A 23,970-nucleotide genomic window follows, 5' to 3' on the forward strand; every position below is an offset into this window, starting at 1 on the left:
TTCTCTTGAAGCCAGAAGGCAGCACACGTTTGTCTCACTTGTTAAACTCGAGTTGTCCCTTTCCACGTTTACAGAAACTCAAATGTTCCTAAAACTGAGCTATCACAGCACACCAGAGTCTGTAAAAGCTCTGAGGGGTTTAGCAGATTATAACGTCTTCATGGATCCCCCCCGCCGGCCATCCTTAATAAACTAAGCGTGTGCATCTGCATGTCCTTAGGATGGCTCCAGAAGTGATCCTCGCCATGGATGAGGGCCAGTACGAGGGGAAGGTGGACATCTGGTCCCTGGGGATCACCTGCATTGAACTGGGTGAGTACACATCGTACCTGCTGGTCAACGCATGTATAGGCCTCCATTGAAGGAGAAGCTGATTGGTGGTTGTGAACATGTGGCTCTCCTCCTCCATCCTTCTCTGACTTCTCTTCTCTGACTTCTCTTCTCTGACTTCTCGCCATCTTTTCTTATTTTTAGCGGAGCGCAAACCCCCCTTGTTCAACATGAATGCCATGAGTGCCTTATATCACATCGCACAGAACGACTCTCCCACGCTACAGTCCAATGAGTGGTAAGTTTCAAACACACCAAATATTACAGTACTTAATTTTCTTGTTATCCTTTTTTTTTTTAAAGAACTCTTTGCAGAATACTGTCCAATATTTAACACTACACACTTTTAATTGAGCTAAAAAAATCTCCGCCAACCAAGAAAATCCAGTGAAACTGCAAATACCTGCTGACCTGAAAAGAATTGATCAAACATTGTAAAGAGCAATTGATGACCCCTTATTCATTTAATTTCTATATATTTTCTACTGGTGGTAGGTCTTTTTCTTTTTACATATTTAAAAACGTATTTAAAATTATTTTTTCATCTATTTTAAATGCATTTAAATTTAATTTAATTTGTATTTTTTATATATTTTTAATCTTTTTAATTCATTTTAAATGTATTTGTAATAATTTGTGATAATTTTTTGGGATTTATTTTTAATTTCAAGAAATAATACATTTTTATTTTTTGAAATGTATTTGAAATCTTTTTTAAATTTATTTTCTATTTATTTTCTATTTTATTTAAGTTTTTCTTGTCATTGATGTTGTTTTGTTGCGTTCTGTAAAAAAAAAATCGATAAAAAAAAAAAAAAAGAACCTGCGGACACGATCTTTCCAGCTGCGAGCCTGATGCCCAATCGGATCGCGGCTCAGCCGCCGCGGTGAGACATCCCCGTGTTAATCTGCACGACCTCTGATCCCTGCCCAGCGGGCCGTGTGCAGGTCACTCTCTATAAGTCTCTTGTGTAATTACCTGGGAACCTCACCAGAGCAACGCAGTGTGAACAACACGTCGTTACACAGCTTCATGAGCATCAACACAGCAGTTTGATTATTCAGGTTTCTGCTGGTTTCTTGTGTTTGCCATCATAACGGGTGTTTCTTTGTTCTCGGGGTATTATGGGAAAACAGCCAAAGCTGATGTTGCTTTTCTCAGCATCGCAGCTTATGATGGTGGACCCTAATAGATTCTCGAGAGAGTCCTTCAAGAACCAAAACTATTTGATTTAGGCCAGCAGGTTTTTAAAAAGCTCTTTGCAACAGCATCCCACCCACGAGGCTGATGTGCAGCTTTTTAAAATTAATAAACCCTTTTAAAATATATTTATAGCATCATGGGTATTCATTGTGACTCGGAGGACTAATTTAGGAAGATTAATTATTTAATAAACAAGTTATTCCAGGTGGAACAATAATATATAAATATATATATATAAAATAATAATTCACTTATTGTATACTCTAAGTTTGCCACCATACCCAACTAATTAATGTTATTTATATATATATATATATTTATAATATTATATATATATTTTATTTATGTATATTATATATATATATATCACTCTGAATAGTCCATCTTCATCCTCATTATTACTTACATTACTTATTACTAACATGAATTGTTTGATGTTCTCCCTGCGTGTTCTTCCATCGCCGTCGCGGTATGAAAGTGAAGCTTGCAGAGTCATGTCCCTTTTGATTTGTACACACAGAACAACGAAGGTTCTTAAATGGTTCTTTAAAAGGCTTTGTGGTTCTACGAGGAACCATCACCTACTGGAGAACCATTAAGGAAATGGTGCCTTAAATAACCATGTTTAAAGGTTCTTTGGGGCACCTTTATAGGTTCTTTAAAGAACTGTTTAAGGAAATGGTTCTTTAAGGAACCCTGGTTTGAAAGGTTCTTTGAAAAACCTATAAAGGTACTTCAAAGAACCTTTATAGGTTCTTTAAAGAACCTATATAGTTATAGTTAATATAGTTCTTTGAAGAACCTCTTCAGGTTTGTGGTATTTTTGGAGGAGCTCCAGCGGCCCGAGGCGCGAGCAACAACCCGCCAGATGAGACTCGTAAGAGACGCCCACTCCGTAGTTTAACTTCAGGAGGAGGGAGGAAGAGAAAAGAAAGGAGGAGGAGGAGGAAGGAGGAAGGAAGAGAAGGATGGAGGAATAAGAGGAAGTAAGCGTTACTTCAATAATGCCACGAGGAGGATCTTACTGACCCCGACATGTTTAAATAGCACGTGTTTTACGTTAATGTTCCCCAAACATACAGGACACATCCACACTGTGTCCTGTAAGGATGTCTTTAGATCCTTTATTCTTATGTCCTTATTTACATCATCACACACGGTTGTGCATCGGGAGGTTTAGAGGATTGTTCCTGTTGATGTGAGGAAGGTAACAGAAGGTTCCTCATGGAGTTAACCCTCACTGACCGTCAGCTGGCCTATCAGAGACACAGCCCTCTAAGTGACTGTGATGACCAATGAGAGCTCCCTGTCCTCTCCTCCAGGTCGGACCCCTTCCGGAGCTTCGTGGACTACTGCCTCCTGAAACCCCCTCAGGACAGACCCTCCTCGGGGGAGCTGCTGCGAGTGAGTGGGCTTCCTCTGTCACCCTCCAGCTGTGACCTCATTTCCTGTCTCACTCAGTCTCTGAGCCATGTGGATGAGTCACACACACACACACACACACACACACACACACACACACACACACAGTGTCTTCTTCATGCGCCCCCTGCTGAAAGTTGCTTATTCTCTCTCTCTCTCTCTCTCTCTCTCTCTCTCTCTCTCTTGTCGCTCTAGTTGTTCGGGCCTGGAGGCTTGATTATGGGATGTTGTAGCTCTGCCAGGTTTAGGCAACACATCAATATGATATCAGAATAGATGATGTCATAGATGTTGGGTATCGTCACATAGCGCGAGCATTGTTGAAGTAAAGTGATGATCATTCATCAATAAATCTCTCTCTGTAAATATTTCGGGTGACCAACCCAACGACATCGTCGTAGTAACGATATCATGATATCTGGTAAACATTAAACACTTCCACATCCGCCCAGTGACACCAAATCACAACTCACGCAGCGTTGCTCCGATGTGTTCGCTGTGTTTTCATCGAGGGGGTTGATCTTTTAGTGTGTGGCTAACGGGTCATCCTATTGGCCCACAGAGTCTTTAGGGGGTCTTAGGGGGGCGTCTTCACACCGGTGTGAGGGTAGGTGGTGGTTACATAATGGGCTCTGGACTGTCGTCTGGTAGGTCAGACGTTTAGATTCTCTTGGCCCGTCACCGTCATCGTGACAACCTACATCCTGTTCAAACCCCATTAAACATCATGGATATGTACCAACTGACTTGAGATCTTTATGCTAAGCTAACCAGCTATCTCAGTTTATTTACTTACATGTCGCTGACTCTTTTATCCAGAGCGACTTACAGTCACGATACATTCACACACCGGAGACACAGCTACAGGGAGCAGCTCAGGGTTAAGGGTCTTGCTCAAGGACACATGGGCTAGGGTGGGGATTGAACCGCCAACCCCCTGACTGACAGTTTATCTCGTCTAAAAGTGTATTTCCACCAAATGTTGAGCTGTCCCTTTAATACAGCGAGCATAACCTCTGCTCCCTGAACCACAGGAGGAGTAAACAAGATGGACTCCACCCAAACAGTGAGATACAGCATCTCACAATAAACCAAATACATACGTGTCATCGGCAGGAGGCCATGTTTTGACTTAACAACTTAAATCATGGACCTAATGGTCATCACATACACACAGCTAACGGAGAGGAGGCTGCTGAAGCCTTATGGTGCGTTCAGGGACTAAAGATGATGTCTCTGGTGAAGCTTCATGGTGCGTTCAGGGACTGAAGATGCTGTCTCTAGTGAAGCTTCATGGTGCGTTCAGGGACTGAAGATGCTGTCTCTGGTGACTCTTCATGGTGCATTCAGGGACTGAAAATGCTGTCTGGTGAAGCTTCACGGTGCGTTCAGGGACTGAAAATGCTGTCTGGTGAAGCTTCACGGTGCGTTCAGGGACTGAAGATGCTGTTTCTGGTGACGCTTCATGGTGCATTCAGGGACTGAAGATGCTGTCTCTGGTGAAGCTTCATGGTGCGTTCAAGGACTGAAAATGCTGTCTCTGGTGAAGCTTCATGGTGCATTCAGGGACTGAAAATGCTGTCTGGTGAAACTTCACGGTGCGTTCAGGGACTGAAGATGCTGTTTCTGGTGACGCTTCATGGTGCGTTCAGGGACTGAAGATGCTGTCTCTGGTGAAGCTTCACGGTGCATTCAGGGACTGAAGATGCTGTCTTCGTGAGGATGGAGGCCGTATTCGCTCTGGTGGAGCCGTCAGAGCGGGACAGATCACTCCAGCTCTATTTCCAGGGATGATGTCATCGCCGTGTCCCGAATAACCCGAAACAGCAGCACCCGTCACGTGGGGCGTGGAAATAGAATAACAGAGTTTTATACACTATCTATAGTTCAGGCCTGGACTAGATGTTTTATGAATGAGAGTGACGCATGAAGAAGACACTGTGTGTGTGCGTGTGCGTGTGCGTGCGTGTGCGTGCGTGCGTGCGTGCGTGCGTGTGCGTAATTTCTTGCTGTTGGACTTTCTTCAAATACATTTTAAAATTCTTTATTCATTGAGGTTTTAGAGACTATTTAATCCCACCGATTATGCTATTAAATTACAACTGTTCCCTTCAGTAGTTTCTCTCAGAGGTGAAGAACATCGTAACGTAAAGACTGAAACACGTCCGTAACCAGGGTTACTAGACGTTCATTAATCTGAAGTTTAACTCGAACACAGTTCACACTTCATATGTTCAAATGAAATGATTTGGAGTGTGAGTGGAACTCGATGTTCATGGACTGCACAGCTCCCCATGTGCTGAGTGAAGAGGAGGAGGAAGAGTGGCTCCCAGGGTGGCACAGCAACCCACAGGCGCCCTCTAGTGGTGGACACGGCTGGTGCTCTGAGATGATTGGATTGGATTTTGTTTATTTTTTCAAAGAAATGTTTATTTTTTGCCATTAATATCATGTCTGTCATAGATTTAATGTGTTTAAATGGTAACGTGTAGTGTGTAACATTATCTTCAGGTGAAGTACACAAATACAGAACAACACAGAGACATAGTAGCTATCCAGGTGTTTTGGGGGGAAAACGGACATTAGCATACTGTAGTAAAAAAACTTAAAATAAAAACCTACCAACCCTGCTAACGATCTCTCCCTCCCTCCCTCAACCCCCCGCTTTCTCTCCCTCTCTCTCTCTGTCTCTCCCTATATCCCTCCATCTCTCCACCCCTCTCTCTCTCTCTCCCTCTCTCTCTGTCTCTCTCTCTCTTTTCCAGCATGACTTTGTGCGGCGGGACCGCTCTCCTCGTATCCTCCTCGAGCTCATCCAGAGGACGAAGGACGCGGTGCGCGAGCTGGACAACCTGCAGTACCGCAAGATGAAGAAGATCCTCTACCAGGAGAAGCACAATGGACCAATGGGAGAGAGCCAGGACGAAGAGGAGGTGGGAGGAAGAGGAGGGAGAGGTTGATGTTTGAACTCCATCAGGAGAACAAGGGGTTGAATACATGAACTCCTACATGAGCTCTATTTAAAGTCTTAGTCATTATTTTTTACATTTGTTTATGAATTTTGTGTAAAAAAAACCAACAACTTTAGTATCAACACACACATTACGAGTTAAAGTAGATTCACTTTATATAATGTTAAGCAGCATAAATCATCATATCTTCACATCGGAGATGCTGGAACGACCAAGTTGACCCAAACAATCAGTGATGAACATCAACTTTTCAAACTTTATTTGGTTGACTCTAATAATCATCCGGATGCCCCCCCCCCCTGCAGGACAGCGAGGCCGCCAGCTGTAAGATGAACAGCCTGGGCAGCAACCACTCCGTCCCCAGCACCTCGGTGAGCAGCCAGAGCAGCAGCGTGAGCAGCATGCAGGAGGTGCTGGACGACAGCCTCTCCGACATGACGGCCACGCAGCCGCTGGACTACGGCTCGCTGGAGTCCTGCGCGCACGCCAAGAAGGTCAGAGGTCAAGGGGGGTCACGATATACCAAACCAGAGCCTTCCCAGAATCATTTGCGGGCCACGTCGTCCACACCACTCACAGTCCATGAGGATGTCACACCTTTTAAAGTGTTTGAAAATGAGCGAGTATAATCAGCACGTGCTGTTACTCCAGTATTATAAAAGTCTCGATAACTCTCACTACGGGCACGCTGCTGCAAACATCAGCTGGGTCTCTCTTCCTGTTTACAAGCATATGGGTAACCCCACACACACACACACACACACACACACTGCCCTGTAACCATGGAAACCATCAACACAGTCCTCGCTGTTCGGCAGATTGCTTCAAGTCCATAACAAACACCCAGAGAACAAAGACTGTACATGTCGACACACACACACATTCAGTACACACACACACACACACACATTCAGTACACACACACATTCAGTACATACACACATTCAGTACATACACACACACACACACACACATTCAGTACACACACAAATTCAATACACACACATTCCGTACACACACAAATTCAATACACACACATTCAGTACACACACAAACCAGGTCCACAGCATGTGTGTGTGTTAACCCTCTGCTTGACGTCTGCTGTGTGTCATGAACACGTCTTCATGACAGCGTGTTGCTGAGCGGAGAACAATAGGAAGTGACACGCATTGTTTCAGCTGTGAAGTTCCCTCCTCACACGGGGGGGGTCATCATCATCATCATGTTCTGTAAGGTTACAGCTGACACACATTTTAGCAAACGCTGAACATTCGATAGCTGAAGGTTTCCTTTAGAAGTTTAGACATCGTACGCCTTTTAAGTCAAGAGAAAATGTAGTTATTCAAAATATAAGTGAAGAGTTTAAACACTAGTGTTAAAGTGTACGTTCATTATTAACCACTGCTGTGTGTGTGTGTGTGTGTCACAGGACCACGGGATCCACAGGGACCACCTTCAAGGGCTGCGGCCGTCGTCCTCCGACAAGAGCAGCCAGGCCCAGAACTACAAGAACCAGAGCCGCTTCGCCACCATCAAGTCGGCCTCGCTGGTACGTCAGAGCGTCTGCTCTCCTTCAGTCACCGGCCGTCTGCTCCTCAGTCACCACGTGTTCATGTTTCAGGGGTTTCAGGATCAATATGTTCATTCAGCTCGGAGAGGAAAGCTTTCTGCAGAAGAATGTCTCCGTGCTAACGACGTGGCAGCGTGGCCTGGTTGTTGTTGTTGTTTCTATTGTCATGGCGTCTGAGTGACGTAGCGTCTCCTTCGGTGGGGAACGTGATGTGCCTCCATATTGGAACCACCTGATGTTTCAGACACTTAAAGAAGCAGCAGCTGCTCTTTGAGGAGGTGTGTTCACCTGTCTGGGCTTCCTTTGTTTACATATCTGTTTTCCTCCGTCTGGCTCTGTGTCCTTATTATCTCTCTTTCTCTGCTTCTCTTCCACTCTTTCACCTCTCCCTCTTTTTTGTTTTCTCCACTACACCTCCTCCTTTGTTTCTTCCTCTCACCTCATCATCCATCATTCTTACATCTGACTCTATAACCTTGGATAAAGGGTTGGAATTCTCTCTCTCTCTCTCTCTCTCTCTCTCCCCGTCTGTTGTCATGGAAACCAGCTCTAGTAACTAGTAAGGTGTGTGTGTCCATCCATGTCGGGTCTTAAACATGAGCGTCTTTGTCCTTGAGTTAAATAGTATTAATGATGTCCTTGAGAGAACCAATGAGAGTCCAGCACTGTTTTTTAAAATATATATATATTTATTTTTAATGCGAACAGGTAGTTTTTATCTGTTTTCATTACTACGGGATGATTCAGTGTTAGTCTGACAGGCTTTGTCCTCCAGAGGAGATTCAGTGCAGTTCTAGCGTGTATCTTTTTTTACTTCATTTTGAGGCATAGATAAAGAAACGGATACCTGAAGTGAGACAATGAACACAAATAATTTACCCATAATGCATCTGTGGTGATGAACCTCATCTCATGGTTATCCTTTTGTGAGGAACACGTTCCTATGGTTATCAGCTGGCCTGTAAGCCTCCTGCCTCCTCCGTCTCCACTCACTGCATATTCATGGTGAGAAGCTCCCTGGTCTCAAACCTCATGTCAACAGGAAGTCTGGTGTTCCTACCAGAGAGAAGGGATGGGGCACATCCCGTTGCTTCACTGGCGTACAGTTATACGCATGCACGACCTTAACTAACGAGTTCCTCCAATCGGACTTTGCATCTTCCGTCAGATATCTGAGCAGAGAAAGGATTCCATTAAATCCCACCTGACCGTTTCCAGCTGAAGTTTAGCTAAGTTAGCTACCAGCTACGTCCCTAGAGCGGGAACCAAGTTCTGCCAAACGTTGTGAAACTCTAACGAGACTGTTTATGTTCAGCTTTGATCCGGTAGTGGCTGAGGTTAGGACGGGTCGTCAGTGGCTTACGATGCACAAACAATACACAAACACATACACAAACATATATAACAATATACAATAATATATACAAATATATATACAAACATATACATAAATATATACATAAATATATACATAAAATATATACATAACATATACATATACACAAATATATATAAATATATACATAAATATTTATAAATATATACATATACAAATATATACATAAATATATATCTATACATATATATATAAATATAATAAATATATATATAAATAATACAAAATATATATATAATAAATATATAAAATATATAAATATATATATAATATATATATATAAATATATATATAAATATATACATATAAATAATATATAAATATATATACAAATATATACATAAATAATATAAAATATATATAAATAATATATAAATATATATATAAATATATACATAAATATATATAAATATACATACATAAATATATACACACATATATATAAATAATATATAAACATATACACAAACATATACACAAACAATATAAACATATACACAAACATATACACAAACATATACACAAACAATACACAAACATATACACAAACATATACACAAACATATACACAAACAATACACAAACATATACACAAACAATATACAAACATATACACAAACATATACACAAACATACACAAACATATACACAAACAATACACAAACAATACACAAACATATACACAAACATATACACAAACAATACACAAACATATACACAAACATATACACAAACATATACACAAACTAGAACGGGCACTCGGTAGAGCACATACCTTGGCATATCACAAGATTTGGCATTGAATTATGAACATGTTGGCATTAGTTGCATGCCAATTGGATAAAAATTGACCGTGCTATGGTAAAAAGAAGATGTTGACCTTTTGATGACCTTGACCTTTGACCCGATCGATCCCAAAATCTAATCAAATGGTCCCCGGATAATAACCAATCATCCCACCAAATTTCATGCGATTCGGTTTAAAACTTTTTTTGTTATGCGAGGAACACGCATACAAATAAATTAATAATTAATAACAAATTAAACAACACCACCTCATAAGTGAAGTAAATTCTGGAGCGACGCCTTTATTTGGTCACACTTCCAAAAGACAAAGGAGTTGATCATCGAGATGGAGGGAGATGAAAGAGGGAAGGAATGAAAGAGTTCATGGTGGCAGCAGGAGGTAAAGTCGAGGTGGACGCCCGACGGCAGATAACAGGGGGATGAGAAGGACAGAGAAACAAACAGAGGAGAGACGAGAGAGCAGATTGAAATCTAGAACGGGACAGGGGAAGAGAGAGGAAGGGAGATCGAGAGAGAGGGAGAGAGAGCTGATGTCGAGGAGGGAAAACATGGAAAGAGAGAGGACGCCAACAAAGCCGATTGAATTGAAAAGGATGGAATTAAAGGAGAGCTGAACGATGATGGTCAAGAAAAGGGGAAATAAAGAGGAGAGCAGGAAGAAAAATCAAGAGAGATGGAAGGAAAAAGGAGGACCGGGGGGGGTGGGTAAATGGCAGAAAGAGATGGATGTGGAGTGAGAAGGAGAACACGTGTGAGAAATAACTAGTGGATGAGTGGGGGGGAGGGGCGGGGGCGGGGCTTATTTTAGGTCAGACGAACCGACTGAAGACATTTCACCTCGTCTGCCGTCTGACTCGTCAACAGCAGAGCTTCTTATTCTCCTTCTTTTTCTTCTTCTTCTCCTTCTTCTTTTTCTTCTTCTTCTCCTTCTTCTTCTTCTTCTCGTTCTTCTATCTCAGAGTTCAGGCTTTAAACATGGTGCAGAGCAGTAAAGAAGTAGAACTTCTCTCGCTCATATCGTTGTCCTGAGTTCATTCAGTGAACATTCTGTTCTCAAAGGTTGATGCTCAAATCAGAACCACAGGAGTATAACATCGTACGACCTTGAAGCCGTTCATGAGGATCAGCTTCAGCACCAGACCCCTGCTGGTCACGAGCGGGATGACGTTATTCATCTGACGAGAACAGAAAGACGCTGATTGGTTCTTACAGCACGGAGATTCCTCTGCTGAGCCACATGAAGACCATGAAGATGTTGAGCTGCAACACAAGAGTTACTCAAGTTCATCTGATCTCACTGGATTATTGACCTGTAGCCTCCATCACCCCTCCCCCCTCCCCCTCTTTTCGCCCTGAATATGATCTCCTTTCCCTTGCTGAGCCTTGTGTGAAAGAGGTCGTCACATGACGTGACTTGGCCCTTTGTGGCAGCGAGGGGGTGGGGGGGGAGACTGGGATTGGGAGCTGCTGTTACAGTGGGGTATTGATTCAGCACAGATTAAGGAGGAGGAGGAGAGGGGGGGGCTCAACCTCCACCTGTTCCCACGTCAAGTGATCCAGATTCTTATCCAGATTATCTTATTTTTACTTCTCATTCTTTAAATGTTTCCCTCTCACTCGTTCCCACTCTCTCTATTTGCTGTTTCTCTTCTGCAATGCCCCCCCCCCCCCCCCCAAAGTTCTCTGACTCCTTCTCAATGAGGTATTCATGTGACCCACCTGCTGTCCGCCGCTTACCGTTAGCGCCACTGAAGAGGCGCTCTGTGCTCGTGTTGGCCCGCGGCCGCCTGCCTCATTCACAGTTCACACGCCTGCCTCGGCCCCACCGGGGGGGGTGGGGGGGGTCATCCAGTGAGGGTGGGTCTCGGGGTGCCGTCGGCAGCGCAGGGCGTTCTGCCGGGCATGGGGTGCTGCACGAGGCTCCTGGATGCTGCTGCGCTTGGCTAAAGTTGCCATCATGTTTGGCCTCCGGAGTTCAGGTGGAAGTTATGAGAAGATGCGGAGCGAGTACTACCTGAACGTGGAGAACCCGTTCTGCCCTCAGGTTGGTGGGAGAGAAGAAGAGATGGATGGCATGCTGCTAAGACATGAGTTTGGTCTTCGTCTTGGATTAAATTATGTAACTATTTGATATAGTTTTTGTAATTTGACTCTAACACACTGTGTGTGTGTGTGTGTGTGTGTGTGTGTGTGTGTGTGTGTGTGTGTGTGTGTGTGTGTGTGTGTGTGTGTGTGTGTGTGTGTGTGTGTGTGTGTGTGTGTGTGTGTGTGTGTGTGTGTGTGTGTGTGTGTGTGTGTGTGTGTGTGTGTGTGTGTGGAGCTTTTGTTCCTCTAAAGCAGGGGTACTCAACTTCGGAGGCCAAGAGGGCCACATTTAAACCACAACAGGTGCAAAGGGCCACAAATTATTATTAACATATATTTGTACCATTTTATTCACTACTGCTGTTTAATATGCTGTCTTGCTAGTCATTTTTAATGCATTCCAAAGCATCATGGAATATTTAACAAATATTCTCAATTTCAGGAACAAATGTAGTGTAGCGACTGCGTTTCCAAGGATGACAAGTGTTGGTCAAGCTGATGTTTTATTAACACTGGAGTGAATAGCTTTGCATTGATGACATTGATAAAGTTTGCAATTGCTACTTTTCCTATTGAGAGCTCTGAGTCTGCATTTCACAAATATGAATAACAATATAACAAACAACTGTTTACTTATTCCTAGTGAGAGCTCTGAGTCTGCATTCTTTTCACAAGTTCTTTCAGATCTGGTTGTTGCTCAGTTGTAGCTGCTCTGAGAGTCTGCCAAATGTCTGTCAATTAGACGGGAACGCTGCTTTGATTTTATTATTCCCATGGCAGAGAAGGAGCTTTCACACACATAAGTAGATCCAAAACAGGTCAGGATTTTCTGAGCACAGGATTAATGCAGGGTTTGTGTTCCTCAGAACACAGGATATCCAGAATGTGTCAATGCTCTCCTCCTTGTGTCTTTCTTTGAGGATGTTGTTGTGCTGCAGCTCTATGAGTTGTTCCTCAAACGCAGCCCTTTCGACTCCAAATTGCCCAGATGTGACTGAGACTGAAGTAGCCTGTACGTCACAAGCAAAGGGATTCTCTGTGAATGCCAGCACGGGTTCCAAGGATTTAACGTCCGCGAACCGGGAGGAAAACTCCTCTTTCAATTCCATGAGGTAGGCGCAGTAAGGGGTGGGTGAAAATGAACCTGGTTGTGACACTTGGGCCTGTAGAACAGGAAAGTGTGTGAAATTGACTGTTCGTGTCACAGAGTCCATTGTCACTTTGAGCTCTCCACCTCTCAGCTTGCTGCACAATTGCTCTTGATGCAAAATGCAGTGATATGAGAAGAAGTCCGGCGTTTCAGGATCTTTTCTGAGCAAAGCAATTAATCCTTTCTCCTTTCCTACCATGGAAGGAGCCCCATCAGTAGTCAGAGAAACCAGCTTTTTTAAGTTGATGTTTTTGCCTGGTCCGTGAAAAAAGCTCATCATTGCAGAATAAATATCCTCTCCCCGTGTTTGCCCTGTTAGCGGTAGCAAAGCCAGCATTTCCTCGGCAAATGTGTCCCCTTTGAGAAAGCGCACCCAGACTATAAGCTGCGCGATGTCTGTGCGGTCGATGGATTCATCGAATGCTAGACTAAAGTACTTGGCACTTTCAATGTCTTTGAGCAACTTTGATAAAAGATCGTCTGAAATGACTTCCACTCTCCTGGTCACGGTAGAATCAGACAACTGCAGCTTTGAGATTTGTCTGATGATGTCGTCCTTGTTGTTAAATTCCGAAAACAGTGATTCCGCACAGTCCGCAAATGTATTTTTAAGAAATTCTCCCTCTGTAGCTGGCTTCTTGGCTTTCGCAATATTCCAGGCGATGTTGAGCGAGGCCTCTGTAACGTTGTCGCTGCTTTTAACAACGCTGCGGAACATGGATTGCTGGGCTTGAAACCCACTGAGCAACGTTTGTATTTTGTTTCTCCTCAGGTCGCTGCCAGGTGGATAGGCATCTTTAAACTCCGGGTGAAGCTGTTCGTGATGGCGTTGTAAATTTGCTCGCTTTGAGACAGATTGTTTTTTGACAGAGGAGACACATTGGTTTCCCGTGTATCTCCGCAAAAGCAAATTCACTTTTCCATGCAGAGTTGAAAACCCTGTTTTCGTCATCCACTTTCCTTTTCTTTTTCGCCATCATTAATTAAGGTGCAAAATATTTTAACAGATGAGCTGGCGCGATAAAAAGGCGGGAACTTAAATTAAAGGCGCACTACCTAATTTTCACATGATTTTGGTTGACTAATTATAATTATTATGCATTTATTTTAAGAGGGCCACTGCTCCTTAATAACTAAGGATGGGTTAAATGCAGAGAACTAATTTCCCCTTGGGGATTAATAAAAGTGTATTAAAAAAAATAAAAATAAACTAGGCATGTCGGAGGCCACAAAATAAGCGTCCGCGGGCCGCCTGTTGAGTAAGTCTGCTCTGAAGGATGTGGAAACATCTCTCAGTATGTGTTGTTCTTCCGGTCGTATAGTTTTCTGGGTGAAGGTGTTTGATTGACCGTTGAGCTGCGACGCTTCAGTGTCGAGTGTTTGTCTCTGAACAGATGAATCGATGCATCAAATTAAAAAAGGACGGGTGCCATGTTGAAAAGATGCTTTTTTGGATGTAAACTTTTTTTTCTGTTTTTGCTAATATTGACGGGTACATAACACGTGAACTGACATCTACATTGTTTTTCATATTGTTGTTGACATATACTACCAGATAAAAAAAACTCCCACGGTCCACCTAGAGGACAGGAACAAAAAGACATACGGATACAGAGAGGTCATGAGAGGTCACCTCATGTCACCAGACGTCTACACATGCAGCTACACAAACACACACACACCTGTACACCTGTGTGTAGACACACCTGCATCCCTCTCCAGAGTAAACACAGTCATCACATGACACAAGTACAATAAACCCATCACATGACAACAGGACGGCCAGTAGGCAGAAACCAGAGCGCCAAATGGTCTTTATCAGTCGGATTAATACAGGAATGAAAAAATAGGAAAAAAAATTGCCTATTGTGCGCCTCGTGATTTCAGGACTAGACCAAGAAACACTGCACACTATATTTGAATAACTCTTTGTGTTCAATCACATCTCCTAACTCCTCGTCCTCCACAGGTGACCAAGCAGATCCAGGAGCATGAGCAGGAGAGCGAGCTGCGCGAGCAGATGTCGGGCTACAAGCGCATGCGGCGGCAGCACCAGAAGCAGCTCATCGCCCTGGAGAACAAGCTGAAGGCCGAGATGGACGAGCACCGGCTCAAGCTGCAGAAGGAGGTGGAGACGCAGGCCAACAACGCCTACATCGAGCTGGAGAAGCTGGCTAAGCGCCACGCCGCGCACGCCGACAAGGAGGTGGGGCTCCGCAATGGGGGGTCGCCGGGGGGTCCAGGGCGTGAGATGGATGAGGGACCTGATGCTACAGTTATGGAGGGAAGTGAGTTCCCTCTGATAATGAAGGGTTCCCCTTTAACCCCGCGGTCCTGCATCCAATGCCAGGGGAAGTTTGCTCAGACTTTAAGCTCCGCCCACTTGTATTTTATTTTATTTGCAGAACATCAACAGCAACATAAATTAAACTCCACATTAAACAGAAAATCATTGATTAAATGCTGGTTTAACATGCGGTTCTTTACATGCGGTTCTTTACATGCGGTTCTTTACATGCGGTTCTTTACATGCGGTTCTTTACATGTGGTTCTTTACATGTGGTTCTTTACATGCGGTTCTTTACATGCGGTTCTTTACATGTGGTTCTTTACATGTGGTTCTGTACATGCGGTTCTTTACATGCGGTTCTTTACATGTGGTTCTTTAAAATGCGGTTTTTAACATGAGGTTCTTTACATGCGGTTCTTTACATGTGGTTCTTTACATGCGGTTCTTTAACATGCAGTTCTTTACATGCGGTTCTTCACATGTGGTTCTTCACATGCATTTTTTAACATGCGGTTCTTTAACATGCGGTTCTTTAAATGTGGTTCTTTAAATGTGGTTCTTTACATGCGGTTCTTTACATGCAGTTCTTTACATGCAGTTCTTTACATGCGGTTCTTTACATGTGGTTCTTTACATGTGGTTCTTAACATGCAGTTCTTTACATGCGGTTCTTTAACATGCGGTTCTTTACATGCGGTTCTTCACATGCGCTTTTTAACATGCGGTTCTTTACATGCGGTTCTTCACATGCGCTTTTTAACATGTGGTTCTTTACATGCTGTTCTTCACATGTGGCTCTTCACATGCATTTTTAACATGCGGTTCTTTAACATGCGGTTCTTTAAATGCGGTTCTTTACATACGGTTCGTTACATGCGTTTTTTTACATGTGGTTCTTTACATGCGGTTCTTTAACATGCGGTTCTTCACATGTGGTTCTTCACATGCGTTTTTTAACATGCGGTTCTTTAAATGCGGTTCTTTACATGCGGTTCATTACATGCGTTTTTTACATGTGGTTCTTTAAATGCGGTTCTTTACATGCAGTTCTTTACATGCGTTTTTTACATGTGGTTATTTACATGCGATTCTTTAACATGCGGTTCTTTACATGCGGTTCTTTAACATGCAATTCTTTACATGCGGTTCTTCACATGTGGTTCTTCACATGCGTTTTTTAACATGCGGTTCTTTACATGCGGTTCTTTACATGCTGTTCTTTACATTCATTACATCTTTACATGCGGTTCTTCACATGTGTTTTTAACATGCGGTTCTTTACATGCGGTTCTTTAACATGCGGTTCTTTAACATGCGGTTTTTTAACATACGGTTCTTTAAATGCGGTTCTTTATATGCGTTTTTTACATGCGGTTCTTTAAATGCGGTTCTTTATATGCGGTTCTTTATATGCATTTTTTACATGCGGTTCTTTAAATGTGGTTCTTTACATGCGTTTTATAACATGCAGTTTTTTACATGCGGTTCTTTACATGCTGTTCTTTACATTCTTTACATGTGGTTCTTTAACATGAGGTTCTCTACATGCGGTTCTTTACATGCGGTTCTTTACATGCGGTTCTTTACATGCAGTTCTTTACATGCGGTTCTTTAACATGTGGTTCTTTACATGCGGTTCTTCACATGCGCTTTTTAATATGCAGTTCTTTACATGCGGTTCGTTACATGCGTTTTTTTACATGTGGTTCTTTACATGCGGTTTTGTAACATACGGTTCTTTACATGCGGTTCTTTAACATGCGGTTCTTTACATACGGTTCGTTACATGCGTTTTTTACATGTGGTTCTTTACATGCGGTTCTTTACATGCGGTTCTTTAACATGCGGTTCTTCACATGTGGTTCTTCACATGCGTTTTTTAACACGCGGTTCTTTAACATGCAGTTCTTTACATGCGGTTCGTTACATGCGTTTTTTTACATGTGGTTCTTTAAATGCGGTTCTTTACATGCAGTTCTTTACTTGCATGTTTTACATGTGGTTCTTTACATGCGGTTCTTTAACATGCGGTTCTTTAACATGCAATTCTTTACATGCGGTTCTTCACATGCGTTCTTTAACATGCGGTTCTTCACATGTGGTTCTTCACATGCGTTTTTTAACATGCGGTTCTTTAAATGCGGTTCTTTACATGCGGTTCATTACATGCGTTTTTTTACATGTGGTTCTTTAAATGCGGTTCTTTACATGCAGTTCTTTACATGCGTTTTTTTACATGTGGTTCTTTACATGCGATTCTTTAACATGCGGTTCTTTACATGCGGTTCTTTAACATGCAATTCTTTACATGCGGTTCTTCACATGTGGTTCTTCACATGCGTTTTTTAACATGCGGTTCTTTACATGCGGTTCTTTACATGCTGTTCTTTACATTCATTACATCTTTACATGCGGTTCTTCACATGCGTTTTTAACATGCGGTTCTTTAACATGCGGTTCTTTAACATGCGATTCTTTAACATGCGGTTTTTTAACATACGGTTCTTTACATGAGGTTCTTTAAATGCGGTTCTTTATATGCGTTTTTTACATGCGGTTCTTTAAATGCGGTTCTTTATATGCATTTTTACATGCGGTTCTTTAAATGTGGTTCTTTACATGCGTTTTATAACATGCAGTTTTTTACATGCGGTTCTTTACATGCTGTTCTTTACATTCTTTACATGTGGTTCTTTAACATGAGGTTCTCTACATGCGGTTCTTTACATGCGGTTCTTTACATGCAGTTCTTTACATGCGGTTCTTTACATGCAGTTCTTTACATGCGGTTCTTTAACATGTGGTTCTTTACATGCGGTTCTTCACATGCGCTTTTTAATATGCAGTTCTTTACATGCGGTTCTTTACATTCTTTACATGCGTTTTATAACATGCAGTTTTTTTACATGCGGTTCTTTACATGCTGTTCTTTACATTCTTTACATGTGGTTCTTTAACATGAGGTTCTCTACATGCGGTTCTTTACATGCGGTTCTTTACATGCAGTTCTTTACATGCGGTTCTTTACATGCAGTTCTTTACATGCGGTTCTTTAACATGTGGTTCTTTACATGCGGTTCTTCACATGCGCTTTTTAATATGCAGTTCTTTACATGCGGTTCGTTACATGCGTTTTTTTACATGTGGTTCTTTACATGCGGTTTTGTAACATGCAGTTCTTTACATGCGGTTCTTTACATACGGTTCGTTACATGCGTTTTTTACATGTGGTTCTTTACATGCGGTTCTTTACATGCGGTTCTTTAACATGCGGTTCTTCACATGTGGTTCTTCACATGCGTTTTTTAACACGCGGTTCTTTAACATGCAGTTCTTTACATGCGGTTCGTTACATGCGTTTTTTTACATGTGGTTCTTTAAATGCGGTTCTTTACATGCAGTTCTTTACTTGCATTTTTTACATGTGGTTCTTTACATGCGGTTCTTTATATGCGTTTTTTACATGCGGTTCTTTAAATGCGGTTCTTTATATGCATTTTTTACATGCGGTTCTTTAAATGTGGTTCTTTACATGCGTTTTATAACATGCAGTTTTTTACATGCGGTTCTTTACATGCTGTTCTTTACATTCTTTACATGTGGTTCTTTAACATGAGGTTCTCTACATGCGGTTCTTTACATGCGGTTCTTTACATGCAGTTCTTTACATGCGGTTCTTTACATGCAGTTCTTTACATGCGGTTCTTTAACATGTGGTTCTTTACATGCGGTTCTTCACATGCGCTTTTTAATATGCAGTTCTTTACATGCGGTTCTTTACATGCTGTTCTTTACATTCTTTACATGCGTTTTATAACATGCAGTTTTTTACATGCGGTTCTTTACATGCTGTTCTTTACATTCTTTACATGTGGTTCTTTAACATGAGGTTCTCTACATGCGGTTCTTTACATGCGGTTCTTTACATGCAGTTATTTACATGCGGTTCTTTACATGCAGTTCTTTACATGCGGTTCTTTAACATGTGGTTCTTTACATGCGGTTCTTCACATGCGCTTTTTAATATGCAGTTCTTTACATGCGGTTCGTTACATGCGTTTTTTTACATGTGGTTCTTTACATGCGGTTTTGTAACATACGGTTCTTTACATGCGGTTCTTTAACATGCGGTTCTTCACATGCATTTTTTAACATGCAGTTCTTTAAATGCGGTTCTTTACATACGGTTCGTTACATGCGTTTTTTACATGTGGTTCTTTACATGCGGTTCTTTACATGCGGTTCTTTAACATGCGGTTCTTCACATGTGGTTCTTCACATGCGTTTTTTAACACGCGGTTCTTTAACATGCAGTTCTTTACATGCGGTTCGTTACATGCGTTTTTTTACATGTGGTTCTTTAAATGCGGTTCTTTACATGCAGTTCTTTACTTGAATTTTTTTACATGTGGTTCTTTACATGCGGTTCTTTAACATGCGGTTCTTTAACATGCAATTCTTTACATGCGGTTCTTCACATGCGTTTTTTAACATGCGGTTCTTTACATCTTTTCATGCGGTTCTTTACATGCTGTTCTTTACATTCTTTACATATTTACATGCAGTTCTTTACATGCGGTTCTTTACATGCGGTTCTTTAACATGTGGTTCTTTACATGCGGTTCTTCACATGCGTTTTGTAACATGCGGTTCTTTACATGCGGTTCTTTAACATGCGGTTTTTTAACATACGGTTCTTTACATGAGGTTCTTTACATGAGGTTCTTTAAATGCGGTTCTTTATATGCATTTTTAACATGCGGTTCTTTAAATGTGGTTCTTTAAATGCGGTTCTTTATATGCATTTTTTACATGCAGTTCTTTAAATGCGGTTCTTTACATGCGTTTTATAACATGCAGTTTTTTTACATGCGGTTCTTTACATGCGGTTCTTTAACATGCGGTTTTCTACATGCGGTTCTTTATATGCGGTTCTTGATGTGTTTTTTCTACATGCGGTTCTTTACATGCTGTTCTTTACATCTTTACATGCGGTTCATAACATGCAGTTCTTTAACATGCGGTTCTTAACATACGGTTCATTGTTAGTTTAAATAGAAAATGTTCTCACTTTTTCATGTTTACAATGAGATTTCACAAAATGTTTGTTCATGTGAATGTGGTTTAAGGTCCTGGAACCGCCAGGTCACCTTGAGCCCCGTCAGAGGGTCACCAACGTGCTACGCTAACAGCTAACAGCTCGTCTCCGTTGTCCCAGATGAAGACGGCGCTGACCGATGAGAAGAAGTTCCAGCAGCAGATCGCGGCGCAGCAGAAGAAGGAGCTGACCACCTTCCTGGACAACCAGAAGAAGCAGTACAAGCTCTGCAAGGAGAAGATCAAGGAGGTGGGCCTTGTTGGGTTGGTTACCCTGGTGACTCCGCCCTCCTCCACACACACGCACACACAGACAGAAAGACACACCGACAGACAGCACCACCACCCAAAGCTGTGTGGAGTCACTCGCTGCAGGGTTCAACGGTCATGGAATGTGTGTGTCATTATGACGCTGTGTGTGTCATTATGACGCTGTGTGTGTGTGTGTGTGTGGCGCCACAGAGAACGAGGGTCATGTTGAGTGGAGGTGTAGAACCGTAAAGCCCATGAAAGAGAGGGAGGAGGATGTTAATTGTTAATGTTAATTTTCACATTCTAAATATACACGACTGTTCAAAAGTTTGGGGTCATCCAGACAAAGTTGTGTTTTCCATGAAAACTCAAACTTTTATTTATCAAATGAATATAAAATCTAGTCAAGACATTGATGAGGTTATAAATAATGATGTTTATTGTAAATATTAATGTACCATCAGAACACTGGAGATGGGCCTCTATACACCTCTGTAGAGACTTCATTAAACACCAGAGAACAGTCATTTACACAATAACCATGTAGAGAGTTCATGATTCATTTCATGTGATCTTCCTTGGTAAAAACAGTGCTTTTACTTTGAAAAATAAGGAAATTTCTACGTGATCCCAAACTTTTGAAGAGCAGTGTATATTCATACATGAAGAGACATGAAGCTCGTCATGTCTCTGGTTCTAATATCTCCTCACACCATCAAGTCCCATAACAGCATCTCTCCCCCCCCCCCCCTCAGGAGATGAACGAGGACTACAGCACACCCAAGAAGGAGAAGCAGGAGCACCTGTCCAAGCACAAGGAGAACATGCAGCACTCCCAGGCCGAGGAGGAGGCGCAGCTCCTGGCCCAGCAGAGGGACTTCTACGACAGGAACTGCCGTGCCTTCAAGCGCAAAGTCACCATGAAGCGTCACGACCTGGAGCAGGAGCAGATCAGAGAGGTCCTCACAACACCGACACGACGCTTAGCTGTTAGAGGCTCCTGGAGTTCACCAGAGAGACGTCATGATGCTCCCGTTACTCCCACGTGTTCTTAGAAAAGATTACTACAGAGTATAAGAAGCCAGCTATGTCGCAATCTGAAAAGATGTTGCGTAACTCTGGATGTCTTGGAAAGAAGAAGAAGCTCAAAACTCAAGTCACTCGATGAGTTTTAATGTTTTGGTTAATGGAAAAAACAAATAAGTGTTTAAATGATGGAAAGCTGAGCTAACAATGTTCATCAATAGCATCCAAGTCCAGCCACAGGGTTCGTATGGAAAAGCTGGAAAAGTCCTGGAATTAAAAAATATATTTTTCAAGGCCTGGAAAAGTCCGTAAAAAATTAAATTCCAAAAGTTTTGGAAAAGTGATGAAAATAATTTATATTCATATGTTCATTCACGCTGAGTTTGATTAAAAGAATAAACATTTATATATAAATATTATTTAACCAACATGTTGGTCATGGATATTTGGTTTAAAGTCCTGTAAATCCAACATGGCCGACGTGGTTATGAAGCCCCGCCTCCTCCTCCATCCTCCCAGGAGCTGAACAAGAAGAAGACCCAGAAGGAGATGGAGCACGCCATGCTGACCCGCCACGACGAGTCCATGCAGGAGCTGGAGTACCGGCAGCTGAAGGTCCTGCAGAAGCTGCGCATGGACCTGATCCGCCTGCAGCACCAGACGGAGCTGGACAACCAGATCGAGTACAACAACCGGCGCGAGCGAGAGCTGCGCCGCAAACACGTGCTGGAGCTGCGGCAGCAGCCCAAGAACCTCAAGGTGAGTCGCCGTGGACGAACATCAGGCGTCACCGAGGGGGCGTGGAACAAAGGTCTTGATGAAGCAGTGATGCAACGTGGAGGTAACACATTAATCTGGAAGAAACGGTGCGAGAACAACGGGCCTCCTCCTGACCTTTGACCCCTCTCACAGGGTTCAGTCATGGAAAACCTGGAAAAGTCCTGGAATTTTAAAATGGTTATTTCCAGACCTGAAAATGTTGTTTTATCCATATGTTCATTCACGCTGAGTTTTAAATAATTTACTTGCTGTTAAAAGAAAGACGCTCAAAATATAATCCGCCTTTCACTCTTTCATACTCGCACATTTTTCCGCGCTGCAAGTGAACGCACCTTAACTGAAAGACAAATATGTTTCTTCTTTTAATCTAAACTATTGTCTCATTCATTTGAGTCATTTAAGGTTTTATACTGTATGCTTTGGAATTTTAATACGATATCTTCTCACTTTTTCATGGATACACTGAGATAAAAAAAAAAAAGTTTGGTCATGGAAATGTGTTTTCAACTCCTGGAAACCAATCACCATGTGTATGAACCCTGTTCATTGGTCTCTCTTTCTCTCTCTCTCGCTCCCTCTCTCCCTCCAGGCCTTGGAGCTGCAGATCAAGAAGCAGTTCCAGGACACGTGCAAGGTGCAGACCAAGCAGTACAAGGCGCTGCGCCACCACCAGATGGAGGTCACGCCCAAGGCGGAGCACAAGGCGGTGCTCAAGGCCTTGAAGGACGAGCAGACCCGCAAGCTGGCCATCCTGGCGGAGCAGTACGAGCAGAGCATCAACGAGATGATGGCGTCGCAGGCGGTGAGTGGAGGGGCCCCGTGAGGCCCCAGGAGGCCCCGTATGGAGGCCTCATCCTGAGAGGAGGAGTTATTATCTAGCTTTGGAGACGACCACAAGGTCTTTCTCTCTCGATCATGAATTAACTTTTTTTCTTCTCCCTTGTTTGTCCTCCTCTACTCTTTTTTTTGTGTTGCCCTTCCATTTTCTTTCATCCCTTCACCGCTCCTCCCCTACTTTCTACCTCTTTCCTCCCTCTCATCTCTTCTGGGTGTCTTATCACCTCCACCCTCCCCCATTCTACCCATCACTCTCTCTCCCTCATTCTCCCCATCTCTCTCTCTCCTCATTCTCTCCCCCTCCCTCAGCTGCGTCTGGATGAGTCCCAGGAGGCCGAGTGCCAGGCCCTGAGGCAGCAGCTGCAGCAGGAGATGGAGCTGCTGCACGCCTACCAGAGCAAGATCCAGCTGCAGACGCAGGCGCAGCACGAGCGGGAGCAGCTGAAGCTGGAGCAGAAGGTGTCGCTGCGCCGCGCGCACCTGGAGCAGAAGGTGAGCACGACCACCGGGAGCACCGGACCGCTCCACGGGGTGAGGGGGTCTGAGGTGATGAACACCGACCACTTCAAGGAGACGACGTGAGGGAAGGAACACGTCCTGGAGGCCGTCTGCTCCTGAACAGGACTCATCATGTGGTGTTCAGGAACCCGTTAATCAGAGAACTTCTCCCCTCAGTGTGAACACTTCTGATCTTCACAGTTTGACTGTTTACCTTTTTAAATAGTAACTTCTCCGTGATGATACGGGAACAG

General features: G+C 42.9%; 1 protein-coding gene across 5 annotated transcripts in view; it reads left to right on the forward strand.

Annotated features, from left to right (window-relative positions):
• The window catches only part of taok3a (TAO kinase 3a), an 80,324-nt gene that overhangs the window by 54,214 nt on the left and 2,140 nt on the right, over positions 1-23,970 (forward strand). For all 5 annotated transcript variants that reach the window (XM_056418189.1, XM_056418194.1, XM_056418191.1 and 2 more), the window contains 12 exons: positions 221-312; positions 475-568; positions 2,857-2,938; positions 5,722-5,889; positions 6,234-6,422; positions 7,358-7,477; positions 14,906-15,142; positions 20,445-20,573; positions 21,331-21,534; positions 22,121-22,360; positions 22,971-23,183; positions 23,528-23,710. In XM_056418189.1, the coding sequence (XP_056274164.1) occupies positions 221-312; positions 475-568; positions 2,857-2,938; positions 5,722-5,889; positions 6,234-6,422; positions 7,358-7,477; positions 14,906-15,142; positions 20,445-20,573; positions 21,331-21,534; positions 22,121-22,360; positions 22,971-23,183; positions 23,528-23,710 (1,951 nt within the window). The remainder of the gene's footprint in view (positions 1-220; positions 313-474; positions 569-2,856; positions 2,939-5,721; positions 5,890-6,233; positions 6,423-7,357; positions 7,478-14,905; positions 15,143-20,444; positions 20,574-21,330; positions 21,535-22,120; positions 22,361-22,970; positions 23,184-23,527; positions 23,711-23,970) is intronic.

Source organism: Pseudoliparis swirei, chromosome 7 (assembly GCF_029220125.1).
Source record: "Pseudoliparis swirei isolate HS2019 ecotype Mariana Trench chromosome 7, NWPU_hadal_v1, whole genome shotgun sequence".
NCBI lineage: Eukaryota > Metazoa > Chordata > Actinopteri > Perciformes > Liparidae > Pseudoliparis > Pseudoliparis swirei.